This window comes from Bos taurus, chromosome 12, assembly GCF_002263795.3.
Source record: "Bos taurus isolate L1 Dominette 01449 registration number 42190680 breed Hereford chromosome 12, ARS-UCD2.0, whole genome shotgun sequence".
Classification (NCBI taxonomy): Eukaryota; Metazoa; Chordata; class Mammalia; order Artiodactyla; family Bovidae; genus Bos; species Bos taurus.
The window spans coordinates 18,428,484-18,453,426 of NC_037339.1; the positions used below are offsets into that span (position 1 = coordinate 18,428,484).

Genomic DNA, 24,943 nt, shown 5'->3' on the forward strand with positions numbered 1-24,943 from the left:
AGAAAGTTTCAAGAAACAGACAGTGGTTAACTGTGCAAAACAAATTGAGGAAGGAAGACGAGGACTAAAACGGGACCTTTAAGTGAGCAATGAGGATACCATGACAGCATTTGACAGCATTTTCACCAGAATGGATAATATCTCTGCCTAAGTACAAGTAAGTTGAAAAAGCAAGTGGGTGTTGGAATTGCCCTGAACAGCTTTGAAGTGCTATACTAATAAGGTGGTGTTGATTTTAGTGTCGTCATAGAAACAAAAAACATGTCGGAGAACTAAAGCCACTTAAAACTCCTGACTCCAGCCCATCACGTCCCCTTGACTTGTTTGTGAAAGATGCCAGTAAAAACAATGAGAGGGGAGGAGCTAATTCAGATTTCTTCCTTTAGCTGCGGTCCCTAAGTAGAAATCTTCACTCTTTATCTTGAGAAGGAAGCCAGCACCATCTCTGACACAAAAGTTCCTTACAGCACAAATGGCTGTCTGACCAGAGTTCTTTCTTCTCTTGCCATTGGCTGACATTGTTCATAAAATACACTTTGCTGTTTCACTTTTTTTTAAAACAAGCAAACTGAATTACTTGGAGGAGGAAGACAGCAGAGACAGAGGATACAGAGCCACGGCAGCTGAAAGAAAGAAAACTCAGGTGAGCATTTCATCTTTGCCCTGTTAACTTGTTAAAAATTGTGCTTTGCTATGTTTCATAGGAAGAAGAATAATTTTTTAAAGTAAGTTTATTTTGTTCTACTATAAACTTTTTTCTACTACATGGAACTTTAAAAAATATTGGGAAAGTACAAAAAAAGTAGAAGGAAGCAAAAACCACCACTGAGATAGCTGCTATTGATATTTTGGGGGTTATTTCTTTCCATTTATTATGTGCGTCTACCTATGATTTTAGTTAATTTTCATAGTCATGCTTGTACACAACAGATACGTTTATATTCCTTTTTTCCATTACAGCATACATTTTCCCACATTGCTGTAAATGCTTTATGATCATAATTTAAAATTGCTGCATAGTATTACATGGAGGAAATTTTCTGTACTTTGCCCAAGCATTCCCCTATATAGGGTCATATAGCATCTTTCCTTTTTTCATAGAGTGGGTCATTTGATAACATAAGATATATTTTTTTCCTTTCAGAGTCTTGTTTTTTGAGGAGAGGAGGTTAAACTTGAGGATGTAGATTTCAGCTCTCAGTTTTACTGAGTTTCAGTTTTACTGAGAGGCACAGTGGGAGGGAAGGTGTGTATGAGACCGTGTGCTTATAATCTGCTTGTGACCCTTTGGGGACCTCAGCCAGTGGTTCTCAACTCTGGCTGTACATTCCGTCAGAATCATTCACTTCTGGGGAGATTAGAAACTTATCTTTAGAATAATTGAAAATTAACTTTGGTGAGGAGCCACTCATCTGTTGTTGTTGCTGTTGTTTTAACTTTTAAAAATTTCTCAGGTGGCTCTAGCGGGTGAGAAGCATAATGACAACCAACCTAGGTTATTTGTAATATTTCTCTCTCTCTGATCCATACCTGAAAGCAATACATTTTAAGGGAAAGGGGATGCACTATCAAGCAAGCTGTCTAAGTCTCCCTTTCAATACTGCCTTCACTGTCTATGAAATCCCTTCACATACAGTCGTTCATTTGATTCACATGAGTGCTGGAGTGTGTAACTTTAAAATAAGAAAGTACAGCCAAGAGGACACAGGATCTTTCCTAGGGTCGAACCAGAACTGGCCCAATCTGGTTCAGTTCAGGGCACATACATCTTGAGTAATGGTTATTGTAGAAAAACATTGTTCAAATTTTGTTATGTCTGTATAATTGCATATTCTTTTAGCTCTTTACATGACATTGACATGTAATAGTTATTTACATGGCAATGATTATGATTTAGCAGGAAGAAAAAAGCAAGGTTACAAAATAGCATTAAAATATGGACTCATTTTTGTTTGAAAATATGTATATTTGAAGAAAAGTGAAAGGAAGTAAAGGTACAAACATTTGTATGTGTCTGGTTGGTGGTAAATCTTATAATTTAAGTTTATTTCAGCTGGTATTACTTTACTATTTTTTTTAACCACATTCATTGCTTGTGTAATAAAGATGTGAAGTAAATTGAATGGAATTGTTCTTGTCTTTCTGGTTGGCTCTTCTCCAGATGAAATGGTACCAGCTCATTTTACTTGGCCATAAAGAAGCCTTTCTTTTCATTCTTGATGAGTTTTGTTCATACTTGTCACAAATGTTCCTGTTGTTGTTAGCTAGCATGTTCTTATTATTGTTAGCTAGCATCACCTGGAAACTTACCAAGTGTCAGGCACTGAGTTAATTGTATCAGTTTTCCTCATCAATGCCCAATCTTCCCTCTGCGGATGAAGGTCTTGAAGCACAGGAGTAAGAGTGACCAAGAGGCAGAGCTGAGGGTCAAACCTAGTTCCCCTCTAACTCAAAACACATGTTTTCATTCGTGATGCCATCTTTCCTCCCTGACCTGAGGTCATCAAGGGTACCCCGCATCACGTAGACATCACTCATTTGGGAAGAAAGTGATGTATTTTTTGTGGTGTACTTATTGCATTGGAAAAGCCCCTGATGCTAAGAAAGACTGAAGGCAAAAGGAGAAGAGGGCGACAGAGGATGAGATGGTTGGATGGCATCACTGACTCAATGGACATGAGTTTGAGCAAACTCTGGGAGATAACGAAGGACAGGGAAGCCTGGCGTGCTGCAGTCCATGCAACGTGCAGTCCATGTTGCAAAGAGTTGGACCTGATTAGTGACTGAACAACATTGCTATACTTCAGGATCACCTTGGGCATTTGAGTATCTCATGTGTGCTCCAGACTCAGGGCTTCCTGCTTTCCTAGTTTGTGTTGCTCACCAGACATCTGAGGCATGCTAATCCCCCAAGGCTAAATCTGGACAGTAGAAGCCTAACAAGTGATTGTGCAATGACCCAGTGAGCTCTGGTTTATACAGCAGCCAAGCTGGGCAATGTTGAGAAAGTCAAGAATTGGCCTAGGTTTTTCAGCTTTTCTGTGGAGCCTTATCAAATCCACAACAGAACCCACAGCACTGTATCTATGGTGTCCTCACGGAACTGCCCACTACTTCTTTGTGTTGGAATTACTTATGTGTGAGTCTCATTCCTTCTGCTGGATGAAGAACGGCTGAAGATGGAGTCTCTGCAGACAGCCCACTACACGGGCTCCATTAAGAATAAATGTTTTTATCGCTAAGTCGTGTCCGACTCTTTTGCAATGCCATAGACTGTAGCCCACATGGCTCCTCTGTTCTGTGGATTTCCCAGGCAAGAATACTGGAGTGAGTTGCCATTCCCTGCTCCAGAGGATCTTCCCAACCCAGGGATCGAACCTATGTCTCCTGCGTTGGCAGGCAAATTCTTTATCACTGAGTCACCTGGGAAGCCCTAAGAATAAATGGGCAGGTGTAAATACATTAATTCATCAATGAATGTGAACTTCAGTTAACAGCTTCTTTTTATCTCTATTGAACCTATTAACCTCTTTATGTGAATTGACCCACGGAGAATGGGTATAGTCTTGGACAATCTTTAAAGGAAAACTTCTCCTCTGGCTTGGTGGCAGTAAGGGCTGACTCCTTGGACAGAGAAAGTAATAGAAGCTGGAACAGCAACCTGGAACCAAAGAATCTTAAAGTTGGAGCATCCTCAGGAAGAGCCAGGGTTAGTGCAGAAGCTTTTTACATCTTCAGTATTTCAAGAAGAGGTTTTAAAGAAGCAAGCAGATCTGAGGAAGAACAAGAAGAAGGGGGGATATGTGGATAAGTCAGGGGAAGAGCAGCGAAAGGAAGAGAGAGGAAGAAGGTGTAGGAAGGGGAGTCTATTTGCTCCGGATGTTCATCAAGCTTGGAGAATTGAAAAGGGTCCAGTCCACGGTTATTATTTCTATTGCATGTTATGAAAACAAGAATATGTTTATCATGGAAAAAACAAAACACCATTCTCCAAGTAAGTGTCTTCCTGTGGGATTATAGTTTTAGCTTGTTTGTTCCTCTAGTACGGGAAACACAATCATCTAAAAAATGCTTGAAGGCATCACAGATTCTTTGAAATAAGTTTGTTTCCTTTTATTTTGAATCTTAACCTCAACTAGAATTTTGTTGTCTTGCAAATTCTGAGAGATTTGAAAGCGACTTCCCTTGTTAGTTGCAGTGGAAGTTATTGGCCCAGAGCCAGAAAGACAATTTGCAACCCTCAGAGATAAAAAGAGAGGCACCTCCTATGATGTCTGGGTGTCTTCTGCAACCTTCCTTTTGCCTATAGGCCATTGACCTGATATATTTCTGTCCTCGATGACTCAGCAGGTAAAGAATCTACCTGCAATGCAGGAGACACAGAAGACGTGTGCTTGATCCCTGGATGAGCAAGATCCTCTGGAGGAGGAAATGGCAACCCACTCCAGTATTCTTGTCTAAAAAATCCCTGTGGATGGAGGAGCCTGGCTGGCTACAGTCCAAAGGGTCACAAAGAGTTAGACACACAACTGAGGGGCTAAGCACTCACATGCATTCCTGTCCCCAGATCTTAGATTTGAACTTCAGAGACAAAAAGTTTGTGAGGAAAAATGCCTGGACATCAGTTCAGTTCAGTTCAGTTGCTCAGTCGTGTCCGACTCTTTGTGACGCCATGGACTGCAGCACGCCAGGCTTCCCTGTCCTTCACTATCTCCCAGAGTTTGCTCAAACTCGTGTCCATTGAGTCAGTAATGCCATCCAACCATCTCATCCTCTGTCGCCCTCTTCTCCTTTTGCCTTCAGTCTTTCTCAGCATCAGGGTCTTTTCCAGTGAGTCAGTTCTTCAATTCTGTTGTAAAAGACCGTTGAGAATTTTTTTTCCCTGGAAGATATCTATCATGAAACATAAAATGAGCAGGGAGTGGGTGAATCATAGTTTCATTTGCTCACTCACTGGTTATTTCTTTGTGCACATTTATGGCCACAAGCTATGCCAGGACCCAGGATACAGCAGTGACAAGTAAGGTGTTCTTGCTTCAGTGAGTGAACACTCTGCGGGGTAGGGATAAGCAGGAGCTAGTGGCTGCCCCATGGGTGGTGTGAAGACAGGAAGCACTGGAACAGCCAAGACCCAGAGGGCTCAGAGAACGCTCTTTCTAGAAGTGATTCTGGGAAGAAACTTGAGGCTGGTAAGAAAGAGCCTGGAGTAGGAAATGGCAGCCCACTCCAGTATTCTTGCCTGGAAAATTCCATGGACAGAGGAGCCTGGTGGGCTACATACAGTCCATAGGGTTGCAAAGAGTCAGACATGACTAAGCACACACGCACACAAATAAAGGGCCAGGTGAGGAACTGGAGTTCAGACTAAGTAGGTAAGACAGAGTCTGGTATGTTCAGAGCATTGAACTAAGTTATGAGGCTGGAGTGGATTTTTCTGAGGACAGCGGTGGAGAGATGACAGCCTGTCGTGGGCGGCCTTGAGCGGGCCCCTGGGTGGAAAGCGGGGCTAGTGGGAACCTTGGGTAACAAGGCAGGCCTTCCTTGAAGGAGACATTGGGTGGCAGAATGAGCTGGGGCTGTGGGCTGAGGGGTGGGGGGAGCCGGCAGTGGGCTTTGTCCTTTGACCTCTCCCTTTTAGGTCACCTGTGTCCACTGTCCCCCAGGCTACTGGCAGCTCGTTAGGACACCTTCCTGGACAATTCTCCTGATTTTCAATTTTTTTGAGACCTAGGAAAACATTTTCTTCTTATCCTTTACAGCTTTCTTACTTTCCTTTACAGCAGGGGTAACCCTAATCTCCTAACCTCCAGGATCTAATGCCTGATGATCTGAGGTGGAGCTGAGGTAATAATAATAATAGACATAAAGTGCGCAGTTAATGTGATATGTCTGAATCATCCGGAAACCATCACCCCCGCCCTGGTCCACAGAAAAGTTATCTTCCATGAAACCCATCTCTGGTGCAGGAAAGACTGGAGACCACTGCCTTATAGTTTTCTTACCATTCTTTACAGGTATCCTGCACCTGGCATACTATCTTCCCCCTGGCAGTAGCCAGGCTTGCACAGGCTGCTGATGCCTTGAAAATGTGTGATGTGCAGGCTCCGTGCAGTTTCTTTCACGGTGTTGTCTCCCTGGTCCTCTCAGTGATGCCGAAAGGCTGAGTACTTGCTGAAAATGCTCAGGCCACCGCTAAGAGCTAGAGTTAGGGTTTGGATCCTGTTGGGATTTACTCCCCAGATTTTTCTATGACTTCATCCCGCCACTGTATCCTGCCAGGAATCATATGATGCTTAACTACCTACCTTGATCAATAATTCCTTTGCTCCAAGAAGTGAATTTAATAATGGAAGGTGAAATGCTAAGGTGGAAGGGGAAAGACAGAGAGGGAGTTTTCATTTGAATAAGTGGGCTTTAGGGGAGCCCCTGAGTTGTGTCTCGTAGTCACTTGGATTGTGGACAGCAAGAGTCCTGATGCTGACACAACCCCTGTGAAATTACTGAGGTGAGTAGGGCAATGGCCTCTGAGATCACACTTGCTGGTTTTCTGTCTTTGGAATCAGAAGACTTGGAAATCAGAGGCTCAGCTGCAGAATGAGTCTGCGACGTTTCTTGGATGTTTCTTGGATCAGAAATTGGGTTAATAACAGATACTTCCAATCTTCATAGACTGATGAAGTGCATTAGAAAACAACTTTTTAAATGCTCAGATTCTTTATGAAATTAAATCCATAATCAGCTTTGCTGCTGTTGTTGTTGTTCAGTCACTCAGTCGTATCCAACACTTTGCAACCGCATGGATTGCAGCACACCAGACCTCCGTGTCCCTCACTCTTTCCTGGAGTTTGCCCAAGTTCGTGTCCATTGAATCAGTCCACTGATGTGAGCCAAGCATCTCGCTGTCAGAGGCAGAAAGGCTCTGGCTTGGGTGTTAACCCTCCCCTAGGGTTCAGTCCCCTGGGATAAACTGTTTTCTGGGAGCATTTTCTCCTCCAAATAGCACATCAAATAAGAAAATTGTGCAGAGACTCCAGTACTAAGGCGTAGCTCTCCCCATATATGTCCATAACCCATGGGCACCTTTGGGCACGGGGAAATTCTCGAGAATGGAATTTTGGAAGAGCATGTGCTAACTGACCGGGACAAGTGGTCGGCAAAAGAGAGAGAAAAGGCAGCTGTTGCTAAACCATCAGCAAGACGCTGCGACTCAAAGAGCTGACATTTTGACAACGCCAGTGCTCTCCAGATTGTCACCTTTCATGCATCCGTGCTGATCTTTGCCCTGATGGTGGCCCTGGCAACACGCTTCTTCTCGAGGTTCTTCTTCCTGCGTCTGCCCGCCTGCATTTGCGGTGGTGAATGTCATTGACCACACACTCTGTATCTGCGTCAGGTTCTCCTTTTGGTCGCAGCAGGCCAGAGCTCCTGTGCACTGCATATGCACCCCACCCCCATGGGGCCTGACAGACAGTATTTCAAGCAGCCTGAGGCTGAGTCCAGGCAAGAAAGGTTCTGGTGGCTCCCAGGGCTTCCATCCCTAGATCAGGAACATCCCCTGGAGGAGGGCATGGCAACCCACTCCATTATTCTTGCCTGGAGAATTCCACAGACAGACGAGCCTGGCAGGCTATATAGTCCAGAGGGTTGCAAAGAGTCAGAAACACAACTGAGTGACTAACACTTTCCCCGTTCCTGTTTGCCAAATCCTGTGGGGTTCCTGAGAAATCTGCGGAGAGATGAAGGCAGGCCAGGCAGCTTCCTTATAAAAGAAGCCAGTGAGAGGAGGCAATTATAAGTAGAAAACTACTCAGAGCATTCAGTCTCCCACAGGGGCCCTCTGCCACAAGGACTCCCACCCTTGCTGCAAAAATTCACTCAACTCTTCCCCTGATGACAGAGACCAGATTCAAAGACTGTCCCTTGGGTCTTCAAGCTCCCCAGGAATTCCTGGAAAATTTCATGAAGAGCACACTGACTTTTCTGTCTGCCAAGCCCTGGAGTGAGTCCGGTACAGTTTGGTTGGGATCTGGGAGGAGAGGTCAGGTCTTACGAGCTTTGTAACTTGTGCACATGAACTCCTAGGCAGAGGACAGAGAGGAGGCAGTGAAAGTCAGGCCCTGGAGGGGAAGCTTCAGTGTCATCCTATCAGGCCCAGGACTCTGGTTGAGGGGTCCCGCTGGGCCCCAGATCTGTTAAAGAGATCTTGGCAGCACAGACTGGAGAATTTGCTCCTGGGGGAACTTCCCAAGCCCTGAATGCTATTTAACACCTACTGGTTTATAGCAGATCCGCTAGCACCTCTTTCAGTGACAGGTTGACATCATAGCTATGAAGTGTGGGAGGAAAATGGCATTTGGCAGACAAAGGACCATTAGGCTGGTGGTACGGGAAAGGATGGGAGGCATTGGCACTATGGGACAGATGGGGCAGAGAATCAGAGTGGCAGAACACTCCAAGATGCTGACTCCATAGAACAAGGCTCTGAGTGGTTCACTCATCTGCCCCCTGTTTATTTTAGAAGCCCAGAGACCAGCTCCTCATTCAAAAGATACGGTAATCTCAGATCTGTTCGTTTGTATTCCTGTTTTGATCTGTAAGCATCTAATTCACGTTAGCCCTTGAAAAACTCTATAAGTATTAATACAAGACTGTTTCTGGGAGGCTAAAGAAGTGTCTCAAGCTATACATTTCCACCTGGACATTTGGAGCCTGTTACAACTGAGGGCTGAGCTAGCAGGGTTGGATTTCAAGAACAAGGCACTCACTGATACTTCTCTGTTTTGGAGGGTATATTAGCTACCACTTTGGGGCCTCTGGGATTCTGAGGCTGTAAAACCTTTCAATCCAGAGGGTTGAGTCCTCTTTGTACAACTTCAGGGAGCTAAGTCTATGAACTTTTACAGTAATAACAGCTAATGATACAGAAGGGCTTTCCAGGTGGCTCAGATGGTAAAGAATCTGCTTGCAAATGCAGGAGACCCAGGTTTGATCCCTGAGTCAGGAAGACCCCCTGGAGAAGGAAATGGTTACCCACTCCAGTATTCTTGCCTGGAGAATTCCTTGGACAGAAGAGCCTAGCGGGCTACAGTCCATGGGTTTGCAAAGAGTTGGACATGACTGAGCTACTAACAATGTTAATTCTTTAATTCTTCCCTGGTCACTCAGACAGTAAAGAATCTACCCTCGATGCAGGGGACCTGGTTTAGATTCCTGAGTTGGGAGGCTACCCTGAGAAGGGAATAGCTACCCACTCCAGTATTCTTGATGGTGAAATAACGCTGAAAGCTCAGCCTCTGTGCACTGGTGCTGAAATGAATCTTGGAGACAAAGTTTGGGGTGAAGTAGAAAAGAATAGCTTTATTGCTTTGCTAGGCAAAGGGGGCACAATGGGCTCCTGCCCTCAAAATGGTGTATCCCAGCCCAGAAGGATTTGATGAGGAGTTTTATAGCAAATGATTCAAGGGTGGGAGTGGTGATAAGATTAGCGTGTGTCCAGAGCCTACACTCCTCTAATCTGGTCTCAGTTCAGTTCAGTTCAGTCCCTCAGTCATGTCCAACTCTTTGTGACCCCATGGACTGCAGCAGGCCAGGCCTCCCTGTCCATTGCCAACTCCCAGAGTTTACTCAAACTCATGTCCATTGAGTCGGTGATGCCATCCACCCATCTCATCCTCTGTCGTCCCCTTCTCCTCCTGCCTTCAATCTTTACCAGCATCAGGGTCTTTTCAGGTGAGTCAGTTCTTCGCATCAGGTGGTCAAAGTAGTAGAGTTTCAGCTTCAACATCAGTCCTTCCAATGAACACCCAGGACTGGTCTCCTTTACGATGGACTGGTTGGATCTCCCTGCAGTCCAAGGGACTCTCAAGAGTCTTCTCCAACACCACAGTTCAAAAGCATTAATTCTTTGGCACTCAGCTTTCTTTATAGTCCAACTCTCACATCCATCCATCACTACTGGAAAAACCATAGCCTTGACTAGACAGACCTTTGTTGGCAAAGTAATGTCTCTGCTTTTGAATATGATGTCTAGGTTGGTCATAACTTTTCTCCCAAGGAGTTAAGCATCTTTTTATTTCATGGCTGCAGTCACCATCTGTAGTGATTTTGGAGCCCCCAAAAATAAAGTCTGACACTGTCTCCACTGTTTCCCTGTTTGCCATGAAGTGATGTGACTGGATGCCATGATCTTAGTTTTCTGAATGTTGAGCTTTAAGCCAAAATTTTCACTCTCCTCTTTCACTTTCATCAAGAAGCTCTTTAGTTCTTCTTCACTTTCTGCCATAAGGGTGGTGTCATCTGCATAGCTGGGGTTATTGATATTTCTCCTAGCAATCTTGATTCCAGCTTGTGCTTCATCCAGCCCAGCCCAGAGTACATATGATGTACTCTGCATATAAGTTAAATAAGCAGGGTGACAATATACAGCCTTGATGTACTCCTTTTCCTATTTGGAACCAGTCTGTTGTTCCATGTCCAGTTCTAACTGTTGCTTCCTGACCTGCATACAAATTTGTCAAGAGGCAGGTCAGGTGGTCTGGTATTCCCATCTCTTTCAGAATTTTCCACAGTTTGTTGTGATCCACACAGTCAAAGGCTTTGGCATAGTCAATAAAGCAGAAATATATGTTTTTTTGGAACTCTCTTGCTATTTCGATGATCCAACAGATGTTAGCAATTTGATCTCTGGTTCCTCTGCCTTTTCTAAAACCAGCTTTATGGAAGGTTATGGAGGCTGGAGTCTGTTTCCTGCAAGAAATGGAATGACAGAAAGACTTTCATGCCCAGGAGCCCCACTGGGAGCTCAGTTTCACTAACAAGTGTTGCTTTCTCCAAGGTTTCCTGTGACCCAGGTTCTAACCTCATGGGTTATCTTGCTTAATTCTCACAGCAACCTAGACAAGTAAGGACTATTGTTTTAGTTATCTCCATTTTATTGATAAGGAACTGAGGCTCAGTGAGATAAGGTCCAAGGCCAAAGAGTTGGTGAGTGAAAGAACCAGGTTTCAAACCAAAGCTTTAGCTCTCACCTGCTGCTCTAGTACTGCTTGCCTGCAGTAGAGGGGAACCCCTGTCATCCTTTCAGCATCTTTATCATTAAATCACCTCTCAGTCTTTCATGGGGGTTCCCTGGTGGCTCAGACGGTAAAGCGTCTGTCTGCAATGCAGGAGACACGGGTTTGATCCTTGGGTTGGGAAGATCCCCTGGAGAAGGAAATGGCAGCCCACTCCAGTATTCTTGCCTGGAGAATCCCATGGACGGAGCCTGGTAGACTACTGTCCGTGGGGTCGCAAAGAGTTGGACACGACTGAGCGACTTCACTTTCACTTCCAGCCTTTCATATTTTTACTAATGCTCTGAGATCCTTTTCATCTCTTTATCATGGGTCTAAGCCCACACTTTGAGATTTAATCACGGTAGTTGATGTCATTGAGTCCTCACCTTTAAAGTGTGAAACACCTTAAAGTCATCATGCCACTTACAGATGAGGAAACTGAGACTCTGAGAAGATAAATTGTTTGTGCAAGATTCCCAAACTTGTAAGTGGCAGATTTGGCTCCTTACACCGACATTTCTGTGAACTTTAACAAGGACATTACAAGAGCTGCAGGAGTGATGAGAGAGACCTATGAAAAGTGTCGGTTGGGTAAGGCGACATGCAGAAGGTGATGCAGGTGTTAAAGAAGAAGATTTGGTTTGACTAGAGTTGGGCTTTCCTGGTGGCTCAGTCAGTAAAGAACCTGCCTGCAATGCAGGAGACCTGGGTTTGATCCCTGGGTTGGGAAGATCCCCTGGAGAAGGGCAAGGAAACCCATTCCAGTATTCTTGCCTGGAGAGTCCCCATGGACAGAGGAGCCTGGTAGGCTACAGTCCATGGGGTCGCAAAGAGTTGGACATGACTGGGTGACTAAGCACACACACACACACAGAATTGGGTACCTTGCAGACTGGGGAGGAGGAAGATGGAGAAGAGGGGGAAAGGTGAAGAGAACAGAGTAGACAGTCCAGTGTTCAGGACTCCATGCTTCCAATGCAAGGGCCACAGGTTTGATTCCTGATTGTGAAACTAACATCTCACATGCTGCAGGACATGGCCAGGAGGAAAAAAAAGTAGCAGAGTAAACAGCACGGGTACATACCTGAAGAAGTGCAAATCCAGTCCCCAGCTTCCTGGCACTGAGGAGCAGTAAAATTATAGCGATAATGCCAGCTTCATGGTTTGCAAAGTGCTTTACCCGCATTTGCTTCTCTTGGAGCTCTTTTCTGTTAGAGTCAGTGGAGAGCATTATCCTCATTTCACAGATACACTTCCCCAAATAAGCGAAGTGATGTGTTAGCCAAGGCCACATGTATCTAGAAACTGACAGAGCAGGACCCAGGCTTCTGTGCTTTTTCCACCGTCTGTGGCCTGGTGGCATGGCTCCGTTAGCTGACTCTCATTTATAAAAATACAGGTATAACTGTGACCAGTGGTGCAAGGTCTTAACAGCTAGAAATTGGGAGAGCTGGAAGTCAAATTTCAGGTTCAGTGTCCATTCTGCTCTAGCTTGGTTCAGGTGTATGAAGTTTGAGGAGATAGGACAAGAAATGAACAGAAGAAGAGATGGAAGCCCATTTGAAGACGGGCTGAGAGTTAAGGGGGTGTCTGCAGAGAAAAGAATGCATCTTTCCTCCCTGATTTCCTCCAGCAACAAACACTTCACAGAAGCTGACTGAGACTTTCTCACCTCTCAGAGTAGCCACTTATTTAACCCCTGCTCCTTTATTAGCTCTCTGGCCTTGGGCTCCCAAGCCACCACACCCGCTCTCCCCCAGGAGCACTGATAAGCTTGCTATGAAATCTTTCAACCCTTTTTATCCCCCATGACCACTCCCTCCTCCTTAAACTCCTTAAAGCAGTCTTGGCCTCCCTGAAGTTGTGTTCTCTCTCTCTCTTTTTTAAGTTCTCTGATTTTATTTTTTTTTGGGGGGGGGGGTGTTCTACTAGGTCTCAGTTGTGGCATGTGAGATCTAGTTCCCTGACCAAGCACTGAACCCAGGTCCCCTGCATTGGCAGTATGAAATCTTAGCCACTAGACCTCCAGGGCTGCCCCAAAGTTGCATTTCTGATTCATCTCTTATCATTCAATCACTTTCTTGGTTGTCTTTCCAGGTTCCCGTTCTCTCTTCCTGTTCCTTAATTGTTGATGTTCCCTGAAGTTCTGTCCCTGATCTTCTCCCATCTCTGCTGTTGTTGTAGCCACGCGTTCCAGGAAACAAACTCACTCAGAAGGACAATGCAGATAGTGGAGTGCAGTTTATTACATCGGCGGGCCCAAGGCAGAGTCTCCTCTTAGCCAAGGACCCCGACCAGCATTTGTGAAAATCTTTTAAACCCCATGTGTACGTGTCTGAACCCACCACTCCAAATTCCTTGAGACTTACATAAACCAAGGAAAATACAATCCCAATAACCCCATCATCCACGTGCTATGTGCTCATGTGCTCAAACAGTCAAACAATTAACCAATAATCAATAAACCCGAGGTTACATTCTGATAGATACAGAAAAATTTATGGCCTCTCTGGAGGAAGGGGTGATTAGTGTCCGTTTTCTCTTAGGCAATAGGTAACCTAGATATGATCTTCAAGGTTCCCCTGTCTGGAGGGGGTCTTATCCTTCTGTTGTTGTTTTCATAGGCACTAAACACAGAGTTCAGAGTCCATTGGAAAGGTGGCTGAGCATGATCAGCATGAACAGGCCTAAGATGGAGTCCAGGCCCTATGAATTCCTTCTTCACTGTCACACCCCTACAGGAGCTTGTCCACTCTTCTGGCTTCAATTACCAAGTGCTGGTGGCCCCTAAACCCAACAGGCTTGCCTGTCTCCTCCTCCCCGGCTCTAGACTGAGATCAGACACTTCTGTGTGTTTCATAAATGCTTCAAATTCAAAATGCTCAGTTGAACTCATTTTACATGGCCCTTCCCAAATAGCAGCTTCCTCTTATTCCTTTCATGTTCTTTTTATTAACATAAGACACCATTCTCTCACAAAATAAGAGAATGTTGACCATCCCCTACCCGAACTTTTCCTGACCTCCCAACCTCCCATAATGAAAGTGAAAAGTGAAAGTGAAGTCGCTCAGTCGTGTTGGACTCTTTGCGACCCCATGGACGGTAACCTACCAGGCTCTGAGGTCCATGGGATTTTCCAGGCAAGAATACTGGAGTGGGCTGCCATTTCCTTCTCCAGGGGATCTTCCCAACCCAGGGATCGAACCCGGGTCTCCTGCATTGCAGACAGACGCTTTACCGTCTGAGCCACTAGGGAAGCTGGAACCCATCCCCAACTCCAGTCTCATTTCTTTATATTCTCAATCTCATTCAAATATGTTCACGCACGCGCACACACACACACACACATACACACCGGCTTTCCTGGACAATCGCAAGAGCATCCCTGGGAGTCTCTGGGGACCTAGGCTTGTCCTCCATCACACCTGTAAAATGCAAATCCACTTTCCACCATTCAAGGGTTCCCACTGCCCTCAAAGTAAAACCCAAACTCTTCCGTGTGGAGGTAAGTCACTCTTCTCGCCCTCTGCCCACCTGACCCTCCCTTTCATGCCTCAGTTGGACTAGAATGCTTGAAGACTATGTCACTGTGCCCTAGGGCCTCGGTCTTTGGGGTCTGCAGCCGGGTACAGGCTCGTACTTGAGACACACAGGTAAGCCCACCTGTGGGCTCTGTCCTGGTCAGTGCTGAGAGTGCGGACAGGATGTGAGACAGGTCTATCAAGCTCCTGGAAAAGCAGTAAAAGATTCTGAGGTGGGGACCTCCCTGTCAAACCGGTGGTAAGACTCCAGACTTCCACTGCAGATCCCTGGTTGGGGAGCTAAGATCCTGCAAGCTGTGAGGTGCAGGTTGGCCAACAAAGAAAAAAAAGAAATAAAATATTTTTTTCCCAAGTATAAATAAAAATAAAGTTCTGTGAGGTTTTGAGGAGTTGCAACTTTGCAGTGACCATAAAGACGTTTCAGTCCTCCAGGTTAGCTCTTTGTCCTCATCAGCGCACATGCAGCATGTTTGGTTTTCTTTGTAACTGCGACACGGAATCTCCATCTGCTGCTGCTTTGCACTCTTTCTTCTTTGTCGTTTTAGTACCATTAAAGCTGCAGGAGACAAAGACTCAATCCTTTCTTTGTTCTGAGGCCCCTTTCAGTCCAGGAAGCTATGCGCATACTCAAGCCCTCCTCTCTCTGCGTGCACGCATGTTAAGTCACTTCAGTTGTGTCCAACTCTGTGCAACCCTATGGCCCAGAGCCCATATGGACCAGGTTCCTTTGTCCATGGGATTCTCCAGGCAACCATACTGGAGAGGAAGCCAAGCTCTCCTCCAGGGGATCTTCCCAACCCAGGGATCAAACCCGCGTCTCTTACAGCTCCTGCATTGGCAGGCAGGTTATTCACCACTAGCGCCACCCGGGAAACCTCTCCTATCTCTCTACTGCTGCTGCTGCTGCCAAGGCAGTGCAAATTATGCTGTCAATTTATTTCCTAATTTTCCTTGAATTTGCCTCTTCTCAGCTTCGTGTCACATACTTAATTTGTCTGGCTGATTTTTAGAGCCACATCTAGTAGATGATTTTCTTTTCCTTTTTTTTTTTTTTAACAGTCTCGTGAAAGGTAGCAATATGGTGTAGTCAAATGCATGTTTTTATGGGCAGTAAAGAACAAAGTGTTTTAAAGGTTTCTTAAAGGAAAGCCATGCGCTGAATGGAATTTTGGATTTGAGCTGGCCCTGCTTTTGACCTGTGACTCTTAGTTAAATGAGGCTTCTAGGAGGGGTTGTTGTTTAGTTGCTCAGTTGTGTCTTTTTTGCGACCCCATGGACTGTAGCCCATCAGGCTCCTCTGTCCATGGGGTTTCCCAAGCAAGAATACTAGAGGGGGCTGCCATTTCCTCCTCCAGGGTATCTTCCCAATCCAGGAACTGAACCCACATTTCCTGTTTTGCAGGCAGATTCTTTACTGCTAAGCCACCAGAGAAGACCCTCTAGGTGGGGGGTTTGTGTTTTTCTTTCTTTAGATGTCCAAGGATGAAGATGCTCTTCGAATCAAAGCCCCAGCTTCTGTAGCCTCAGCCCCTCTTCTTCCCACTGGGGCAGTTTGACAGCCTTGAGCCATGCCTGCGCCCACCTCCACCCCCGCCCCCCACCTCCAGCCCCTCTGGGGCCCAGAACACATCCCAATCCGAGGCAGAGAACTTGAAGTAACTCTGGGACTCTCCTTACCCTTGGGGTTGATCTCTTCCTGATCTGGTGCCTTGATTCTAAAACTGAGCATCTCTCTCATTCCTGAGATTCGGTCCCCTTTTCAACAAAGGCAAAGGGCCCCTCTTTTGGCATCCCTGGCCCAAATCTCTGCACCCAGGTGTTGTTCGGCATTCAGGTTCTCCCGCAATGACTGGGGCCTGCCTGCAATGGCTAGGCCTCCTCTCAGGCCCAAAGTCCTCTCTTTCCATGATGGCCTGGCAGTACAAGCACCTTGCTGCCTGCCAATGCCTCCTGAGTTCTGCCTTCTTCCCCAATTGCTCAAAAAGTACCTCTTGCCAGGGGCTCTTGTTGGTTCCCTCATAGCCATCAATATCCTGGGGAGCAACTGCTACCATCTTTTTTTGCTCTCCTGTCCATGTTCATACCTGCTAGGTGCCATGCTCTGCCTGGGATAAGGGACTCTCCCAGCATCTGTGGCTCTCTTTGCGGGCTCACCACCCCCAGTGATGGAGAGGACAGGGTGGAGGGCCAGACTGCCTTCCTCATCGCAAGTCACAGGGATCTGCCTTCCTCATCACAAGTCACAGGGATCCTGTTGGTCTTGAGATGAAAGAAGCAGTTTTAAGGTCTTTATGGTCAAAACATTTAAGGACTTGATTGCTCTCAAGTCTATTTCTACTATTTTAGATCCTTTCCTGATATCAACTTTTCCTAAGATTTTGTCCAAGTTCTGGCTCCAAAGTCAGGGCCATATGGACAGGACTCTGTCCTTTTCTTAAAAGGCCATTGGTAATAGAACACATGGGCTTCCCAGGTGGCTCAGTGGTAAAGAATCCACCTGCCAATACAGGAAAGGCGGGTTTGATCCCTGGGTCAGGAAGATCCCCTGGAGAAGCAAATGGCAAACCACTCCAGTACTCTTGCCTGGGAAATCCCATGGACAGAGGAGCCTGGGGGGCTACAGTCCATGGGGTCTCAGGAGAGTTAGGCAGGACTTAGAGACTAAATAACAACAACCCATGTAGGACATCACAGTGCATTAGATTTCCCTGTGCTACACACTGTGCTCCCAACAGTTGTGTATTTTGTACATTGTATTGATAGTGTGTATCAATCCCAGTCTCCCAATTTCTCCCATTCCACCCCTTTCCTCGTGTGTGCATGCTCAGCGGTGTTCGATTCTTTTCAGCCTCAAGGACTGCAGCCCACCAGTCTCCTCTGTCCATGGAATCTTCCAGGCAAGAATGCTGGAGTGGGTTGGCATTTCCTTCTCCAGGGGATCTTCCTGACCCAGGGATTGAACCCATGTCTCTTGCATTGATAGCAGTAGTGTTAGCTGCTCAGTCATGTCTGACTCTGCGACCCCATGGACCATAGCCCACCAGGCTCCTCTATCCATGGGATTCTCCATGACAAGAATACTGGACTGCATTGCCATTCCCTTCTCCAGAGGATCTTCCCGACCCAGGGATCGAACCCAGGTCTCCTGCATTGCAGGCAGATTCTTTACTGTCTGAGCTATAGGGAAGAACATTGATAGGCAGATTCTTTGCCACTGAGCCACCAGCAAAGCCCCGTGTGTGTGTTTTTTTTGTGTGTGTATTTGTTGTTTGTTTGTTTTGACTGCACCGCATTGGCTTTGGGGATTGAATCTGCGACACAGCAGTGAAAGTGCTGAATTGTAACCACTAGACCACCAGGGAACTCCCTGTGGTACTTTGTTAAAGAGCCCTAGGAAACTAATACAACTCTCATTTCACAAAGGAATGGATGCTTAGAAATGCTCATTCCCCCAATAGTAAGTGCTTCCAAATTTAATTGACTCTAACATAAAAGGTAGAAAGTGAAAGTGAAGTCTGTCGTGTCCGACTCTTTGTGATCCCATGTACTGTAGCCCGCCAGGCTCCTCAGTCCACGGGATTTTCCAGGCAAGAGTACTGGAGTGGGTTGCCGTTTCCTTCTCCAGGGGATCTTCCCAACCCAGGGATCGAACCGGGTCTCCCGCATTGCAGGCAGACGCTTTACTGTCTGAGCCACCAAGGAAGCCCCCAACGTAACTTAGAGCTCTTTAATTCCAGACATTTGAACCCTGGCTTGTTGATCTGGCCCATTAAGTAGGGATCTTCTTCATCTATCAAAATCATATTCTAGATAAGTTATATAATAACATCAGCATTTCACAGGGAAGATTTTATAGAACATTAGTTCTGTAGAATAGTAGAATGTTTCAATGTGCAAAAACGTTTTCAGAGTAAAAAAAAAATAAAGAGGGACACCCTGTATTAATCAGACTTGTTTTTTTTTCTTATAGGACCTCCTTGAGCTTTGACATGTGTTATGAATCTCCAAGAGAGGGATACTAAAGCTTGCTGTGTCTCTCAGGCTGATTTGAACACAGAAGCCTTTCCTTACACAGAACATCTCATGGAATTCGTAGTTTGTGGAAGATACTTTGGGAAGTGCTGAACTAAAGAAAAGACTTTTTTTTTTCTTTTACATTATTTACATACCAACCGTATTTTCTGAGTTGCATCTTCACATCAGTCTCTGAAGGAGAATTGAAAAACATATTTGCCGTATCGGAAATACATTTACAAAGCATCCATTTGGGTAGGTTAATTTAACTAATGTTTTACCATACTTCTTTTAGTCTTTAGATCATTCTGTGAATTCTCAGGGTCAGTGTCCTCTAGTCAAAGGCCTTTAGGAACACCCCTGTAGTTGGACACCATTGAGTTTATTGACTTGTTGTATCAAGGAGAATGCACACCATGGGAAATCAGAATATCTCAGGAAGAGGGTGTTGGAAAAGAATTATTGCAGGAATTGTGCTTGTGTTAGGTAATTTGGGGCTTAGATTTAAAAATGGAGGACTTTGCAGAAACAAAAATGGTTATTAGTTCTTATAAAAAACTGTAAAATAGGGACCCAGACTACCATACCCAGACAATGAAATTATGTCCCCCCAAGCCACTTGTTTGTTCCCCTAGATATCTAGAAGTCTGCCCCTACCTCTGCAGTTATGGGCTGTCCTGTAGTATTTACATAAGTAAGGCAAGAAGTGTTCAGTATAAATTTCTCTTTGACTAGAAAAGAAGAAATTAAGAACCTTGTGATTATCCATGACAACTATGCCTAGTAAATTTACATTTAAAGCAATGCTTGGTCAAAGATAAACAAACCTGCACACTTCTAAGAGTGGTAAGACAGATTTTATTCAATCATATACTATTGCAATTTTTTCAATAATATACTAGTCCAACATGAACTGAACTCAGAAGTAACTAGATGTTTTATCTTATTTATTTTTTAAAAAAACACTTACTTATTCATTTATTTGGCTGTACCGAGTCTTAGTTGCAACACACAGGATCCTTGCTGGATCCTATGGGATCTCTCACTGCTGCACTTAGACTCTCCAGTCATGGCGTACATGCTCAGCAGTTGCAGGGCGCAAGCTCAGTTGCTCCATGGCGTGTAGGATCTTCCCTGACCAGGGATCAAACCCACATTCCCTGCACTGCAAGGAAGATTCTTACCCATTGGACCCCCAAGGAAGTCCCTGCTGCTGCTAAGTCACTTCAGTCGTGTCCGACTCTGTGCGACCCCATAGACGGCAGCCCACCAGGCTCCCCCGTCCCTGGGATTCTCCAGGCAAGAACACTGGAGTGGGTTGCCATTTCCTTCTCCAATGCATGAAAGTGAAAAATGAAAGGGAATTCGCTCAGTCGTGTCCGACCCTCAGCGACCCTATGGACTGCAGCCCTCCAGGCTCCTCCGTCCATGGGATTTTCCAGGCAAGAGTACTGGAGTGGTTTGCCATTGCCTTCTCCAAGGAAGTCCCTAGGTGTTTTAAAAAGAGAATGAGAAAAAGGAGAGAGAAGGGAGCGAGCAGGGGCTCAGTAGAGTCAGGGAATTTAAAAAATTACAAATAGGAAGGAGGGGTTGGGTCAAGGTGGAAAATATCTGGGTTTTCTAACTGGTGCTTACGAGATTAGGCTCCTACCCTCCCACACAGGCTTGAGGCAGAGGCCCTATGTCCAGGTGTTGGCTGGAACAAACACTGAATTCTTTTGACAGCCTTGAGTTTTCTCAGGCTATGTAAGAAGGGGAGGTTATGGTCATCCTCGAGATGCAGTCTTGAGTTGTTCAAAACTATGTTAGTGTTTTTATGTTAGTTGTTATTCAAGTCAGCGTGAGCCAAGGTTGACACCTGGTTGACGAGGGCTCAGAGGAGCCTGGCTAGAGTTTCATCAAGAAGAGAATCTTTGTCAGCTTCCAAAGCAGAAGATGTGTAATTGATGACTTTCTCCAGGGTCACAGACAAGTTTTAGATGATCTTCATCTGGACCCTGGGCAAGAGTTCCCCTAGTCTGAGACTTCAGCTTCAGTCAAATAAATGAATGGTTATTCTGCATTCTAGAAGTTTATCATGAAATGAAATGAAACATATAGTGAAGACAGATGGTAAAACAATAAGCATATGGTAAGACATAGCCAGTATTTTTTGATTCAAGTTTCAAAGAAAAGCTAGTATTTCTCTCTGTTTCATTAAAACCTGGATAAATGTAAGCAATGAGCAGGAAGCAACCTTTTGTATCTGTTTCTTTTTGATTCAGCATGGAAAGAAAACTTGTGTCCTTATCTCCATCCATATCCGCATCAGAAATGGAAACCAACAGCACCTTCAGCGATCACCATAGCAACAGGAACTGCACAGCTGAAGACTTTAAGAGAGAATTTTACCCCATCGTGTACCTGGTAATATTTATCTGGGGAGCCTTGGGAAATGGCTTTTCCATATATGTTTTCGTGCAACCTTATAGGAAGTCCACATCTGTGAACATTTTCATGCTCAATCTGGCTACTTCAGATCTCTTATTCACAGCCACACTGCCCTTCAGGGTGGACTATTACCTCAGAGGGTCCAATTGGATATTTGGGGACCTGAGTTGCAGGATTATGTCTTACTCTATGTATGTCAACATGTACAGCAGCATTTATTTCCTGACTGTGTTGAGTGTGGTGCGTTTCCTGGCAACCGTTCACCCCTTCCGGCTCCTTCATGCCACTAGCGTCAGGAATGCCTGGATTGTTTGTGGCATCATATGGATCTTTATCATGGCTTCCTCAACAACGCTTCTGAACAATGGCTCTGAGCTGAAGGGCAATGTCACGTTGTGCTTGGAGCTGAATCGTAATAAAGCTCCTAAACTGAAGACCATGAACTACATTGCCTTGGTGGTGGGCTTTCTGCTGCCCTTCTGCACACTCAGCATCTGCTACATGCTGATCATTCGAGCTCTGTTGAAGGCGGAGGTCCCAGAATTAGGGCTGCGGCTTTCTCACAGGAAGGCATTGACCACCATCATCATTGCCTTGGTCATCTTCCTCCTGTGTTTCTTGCCCTATCATATACTGAGAACCCTCCACCTGCTCCAGTGGACGGCGGATATATGCAGAGACTCGCTGCATAAAGCTGTGGCCATCACACTGGCTTTGGCGGCAGCCAACAGCTGCTTCAACCCTTTGCTTTATTACTTTGCTGGGGAGAATTTTAAGGACAGACTAAAGTCTGCACTCAGGAAAGATCATCCACAGGAACCAAAGTGCAGCTTTCCTTTCTGTGTGTGGCTGAAAAACGAAACAAGAGGGTAAGGGGTTCTTGGGCGAGGCTGTTCCTACGTCTTGTGTCCACCTTCATTCACATGTGGTCTCCAAAAGACCATCTATTTACACCATTCCCAACAAAGGTCGATTCCCAAGATTTAATTGACCATGATTTTATTATAAGACCTACTGCAAATTTTTCATTAGGTGTATCTTCAGTGTTTGAGCCTAAATAAGGAGTACAACAGGAAAAATCCCCATTAGAGTCTTGCAACCAGAAATGTCAGACTGGGAGAATATGCTGAGCACAGTGGCTGCTGCTTCTCATCAAATTCTGTATCAGTCATATCTCTGGCCCACTAGGCATTCTAAATGCTTAGTTTTAAGACAACCCCAACGTTTCCAGCTTCTCTTGTTCCTCGTCCTTCTTCAATCTCCTGTTGTTATTGTTGTTCAGTCATTATATATCTGACTCTTTGCGACCCCATGGACTGCAGCATGCCAGGCTTCCCTGTCCTTCACCAACTCCCAGAGTTTGCTCAAATTCATGTCCATTGAGTCAGTGATGATAACCATCTCATTCTCCTGAGATACAGCCAATTAACAAAGCTATTGGAGGCCCCAGAACAGATAAGAAAAGCATCCTTAGAATTCAGGGGAAAGATTGTGAAGAGGAAATCTGCCCTCTAACAAAGCAAAGTCAAGGTCCCCAACAGGAACTGAGGGGAGAAAAACGGAGAGAAGCCCTGGGACAAGACAGAAAGGGGAAAAAGAATTTCATTTTGCACTAGGAGAGGATTTCTAGTGCAAAATGAAAATCCAAAGGCAAAAGCTATGCCTTTCTCTTGTCAGGGGCTTAGGAAAGACAGGAAGATTAGGAGAAGGATGCGGGGCATTGCCCTCGGGGTGGAGGGATTATGTGCAGAATAGGAAAGAAGGGGGTCAATTTTACTCTTGAGATTTGGGATCAGGCTGTTTACTGCAGTTCTCATCCTACAAGTTAATCCATTTGGATGGGATAAACCTCCAGAATAAAGGAGATGGTGCTAAGGGTTTGGTTGGGCACTCAGAGAGAGGGTAAGCTGGAAGGCAAGTTACAAAGATTGTGGTACCCCTGAAATTCTATGAAATTCGATGAACATTTGACAGAACATGAGAAGGGTGGCTTTCTTCTGAGAGAGTGTAGAAAAGCACTGGTTTATGGGAGGTGGGGTCCTGTCTGCCCACTGAAGCAAAACCAAGTCGACTACCTACTGCCACCACCATGACCACTGTACTGTCAACAATCGAGTGCCCTCTCTGTGCTGGGCAGACTGTGCAAGGCACTGCGCTGTGCTGTGCTTCGTCACTCAGTCATGTCCGACTCTTTGTGACCCTGTGGACTGTAGCTCACCAGACTCCGCTGTCCTTGGGGATTCTCCAGCAAGAATACTGAAGTGGATTGCCATGCCCTCCTCCAGGGGATTCCCAACCCAGGGACTGAACCCAGATCTCCCACATTGCAGGTGGATTCTTTACCATCTGAGCCACCAGAGAAGCCTGTGCAAGGCACTACTCATCCATTAATCCCACTTAACCCTCACACCAAAGCCCTGTATTTTCATTTTACAGATGAAGGAACTAAAGCCCAGAGAAATTAAGAATTTTGTTCAAGTTCATAGAGCTCCACAAGAATTTTAAAAACATCTGTGCAGAGGGGTTGGCTAGGTGCTTCACCCACCGTTTCCCTGGCAACCCTCCAGGGACATTACTTGACTGTCTTAAGTGAAAGCTTTCTTCCCTCATCAGGTACCTACCCCTTCTTACTCTCATGAAAAGACTGAAGGCTGAAGTTTCTCTCTTTGGAATTAGCCCCAAGATAGAGTGGAGGGTGGGAAGGAGGTGGTGTTCTGAAACTAGGAAGAGACTGAGGGGAAGTCCTCATAGTGAAGAGGAGCCTCAGAGTTCTTTGGTCACTCAGCTACCAGAATGCTGACAGACACACACCTTATTAAGACACATGCCTGGAGGATCCTTCTACAGGACAGCAGTCAATGACTACTACACATCAGAGAAAAGGGCCAGAACATGAAAAAGCAACAGTAAATGAGAGGGTAGATAGAAACATTTTCAGTATGAAAGGTCTCAACATTTTCAACACCTTTGCATTTTTTAACAGAACCCTACAGGAGAGTTTGCTTCTCCAAAATAAGAGAATAAACCAAGATAAAGGAAAACATGACATCTAGAAAGCAGAGACTCCAACACAGGATAAAGATGAAGAAAATTCCTAGGATGTTGGTGTGTAGCAGAAAAACAAGAAATTGATTGATTTACACGTGTTGGAGAGATTTATGTCTTTCTTGGATAGCGTGGGATGAACTGGTAAAAATACACAGGAAAATAAGCAAGTTAAAAGAGAAAGCAATTATTAAATACTAGGAGGAAAGAAACTGATGTTCAAGAATGGAAATAAAACCATAGTACACTACATGGTTCAGCTGTGAACAATATTTACATAGAGAATATAAATAGCAAAATACTGTGATATAATTTTTTTCAGGAAATGAGGGAGAGAGGTTGTGTATGTGGAGGGAGGGGTATAAGAAATCTATGGCCCTTATCACAGAAAATGCATAATAACTAAAGCTAAAGAATGATAACTACCTGTATAAAAATGTTATTTAACAATAGAAGCTAAAGTGCAGAATAAACAGTAAAAATAATTGATAGGATTGCCTTTGGAGAGAAGTTGGATATGGGAAGATAGGGTGGGGATTTCTCTTTTCCTTTTAATAACTATTTAACTGTCTAACTTGTGACTATGCATTGCTGAAATAAAATAAAAATTAAGTCAAAATTAAAATTTAAAATTAGAATTAATTTTTCCTTAAAAAATAAAAAAGACAAGGAAGAAAAGAAAGGCTACCAGAAATGGAAATTGAACACTGAGAGAAGAAAGGAAAGAAGAAAAGGAGTACATTTGGATCTGGGCCCCACCCAGCCTTGCCATGCAATGGAAGTTCCATTTTGAGATAAGGGGAGTCTGGGGTCAGGGGTGATTTGGCATGTTAGAATTTTTTTTTTAGTTACAAGTAA

The 24,943-nt window shown here is 45.0% G+C and overlaps 1 protein-coding gene across 2 annotated transcripts; it reads left to right on the forward strand.

Annotated features, from left to right (window-relative positions):
* The first annotated feature begins 411 nt into the window (after positions 1–411).
* Positions 412–24,717, forward strand: CYSLTR2 (cysteinyl leukotriene receptor 2). Of its 2 annotated transcripts, XM_024999945.2 has the most exons (4): positions 412–643; positions 18,567–18,865; positions 20,875–21,909; positions 24,024–24,717. In XM_024999945.2, the coding sequence occupies exons 3-4, from the start codon at positions 20,876–20,878 to the stop codon at positions 24,091–24,093; spliced, it is 1,104 nt and encodes a 367-aa protein (XP_024855713.1). In that variant the 5' UTR covers positions 412–643; positions 18,567–18,865; position 20,875; the 3' UTR covers positions 24,094–24,717. The 2 variants fall into 2 exon arrangements, with proteins under 2 accessions (XP_024855713.1, NP_001095710.1); NM_001102240.2 differs by lacking the exon at positions 412–643 and having other exon boundaries at positions 18,565–18,865; positions 24,024–24,710.
* Positions 24,718–24,943: the final 226 nt, after the last annotated feature.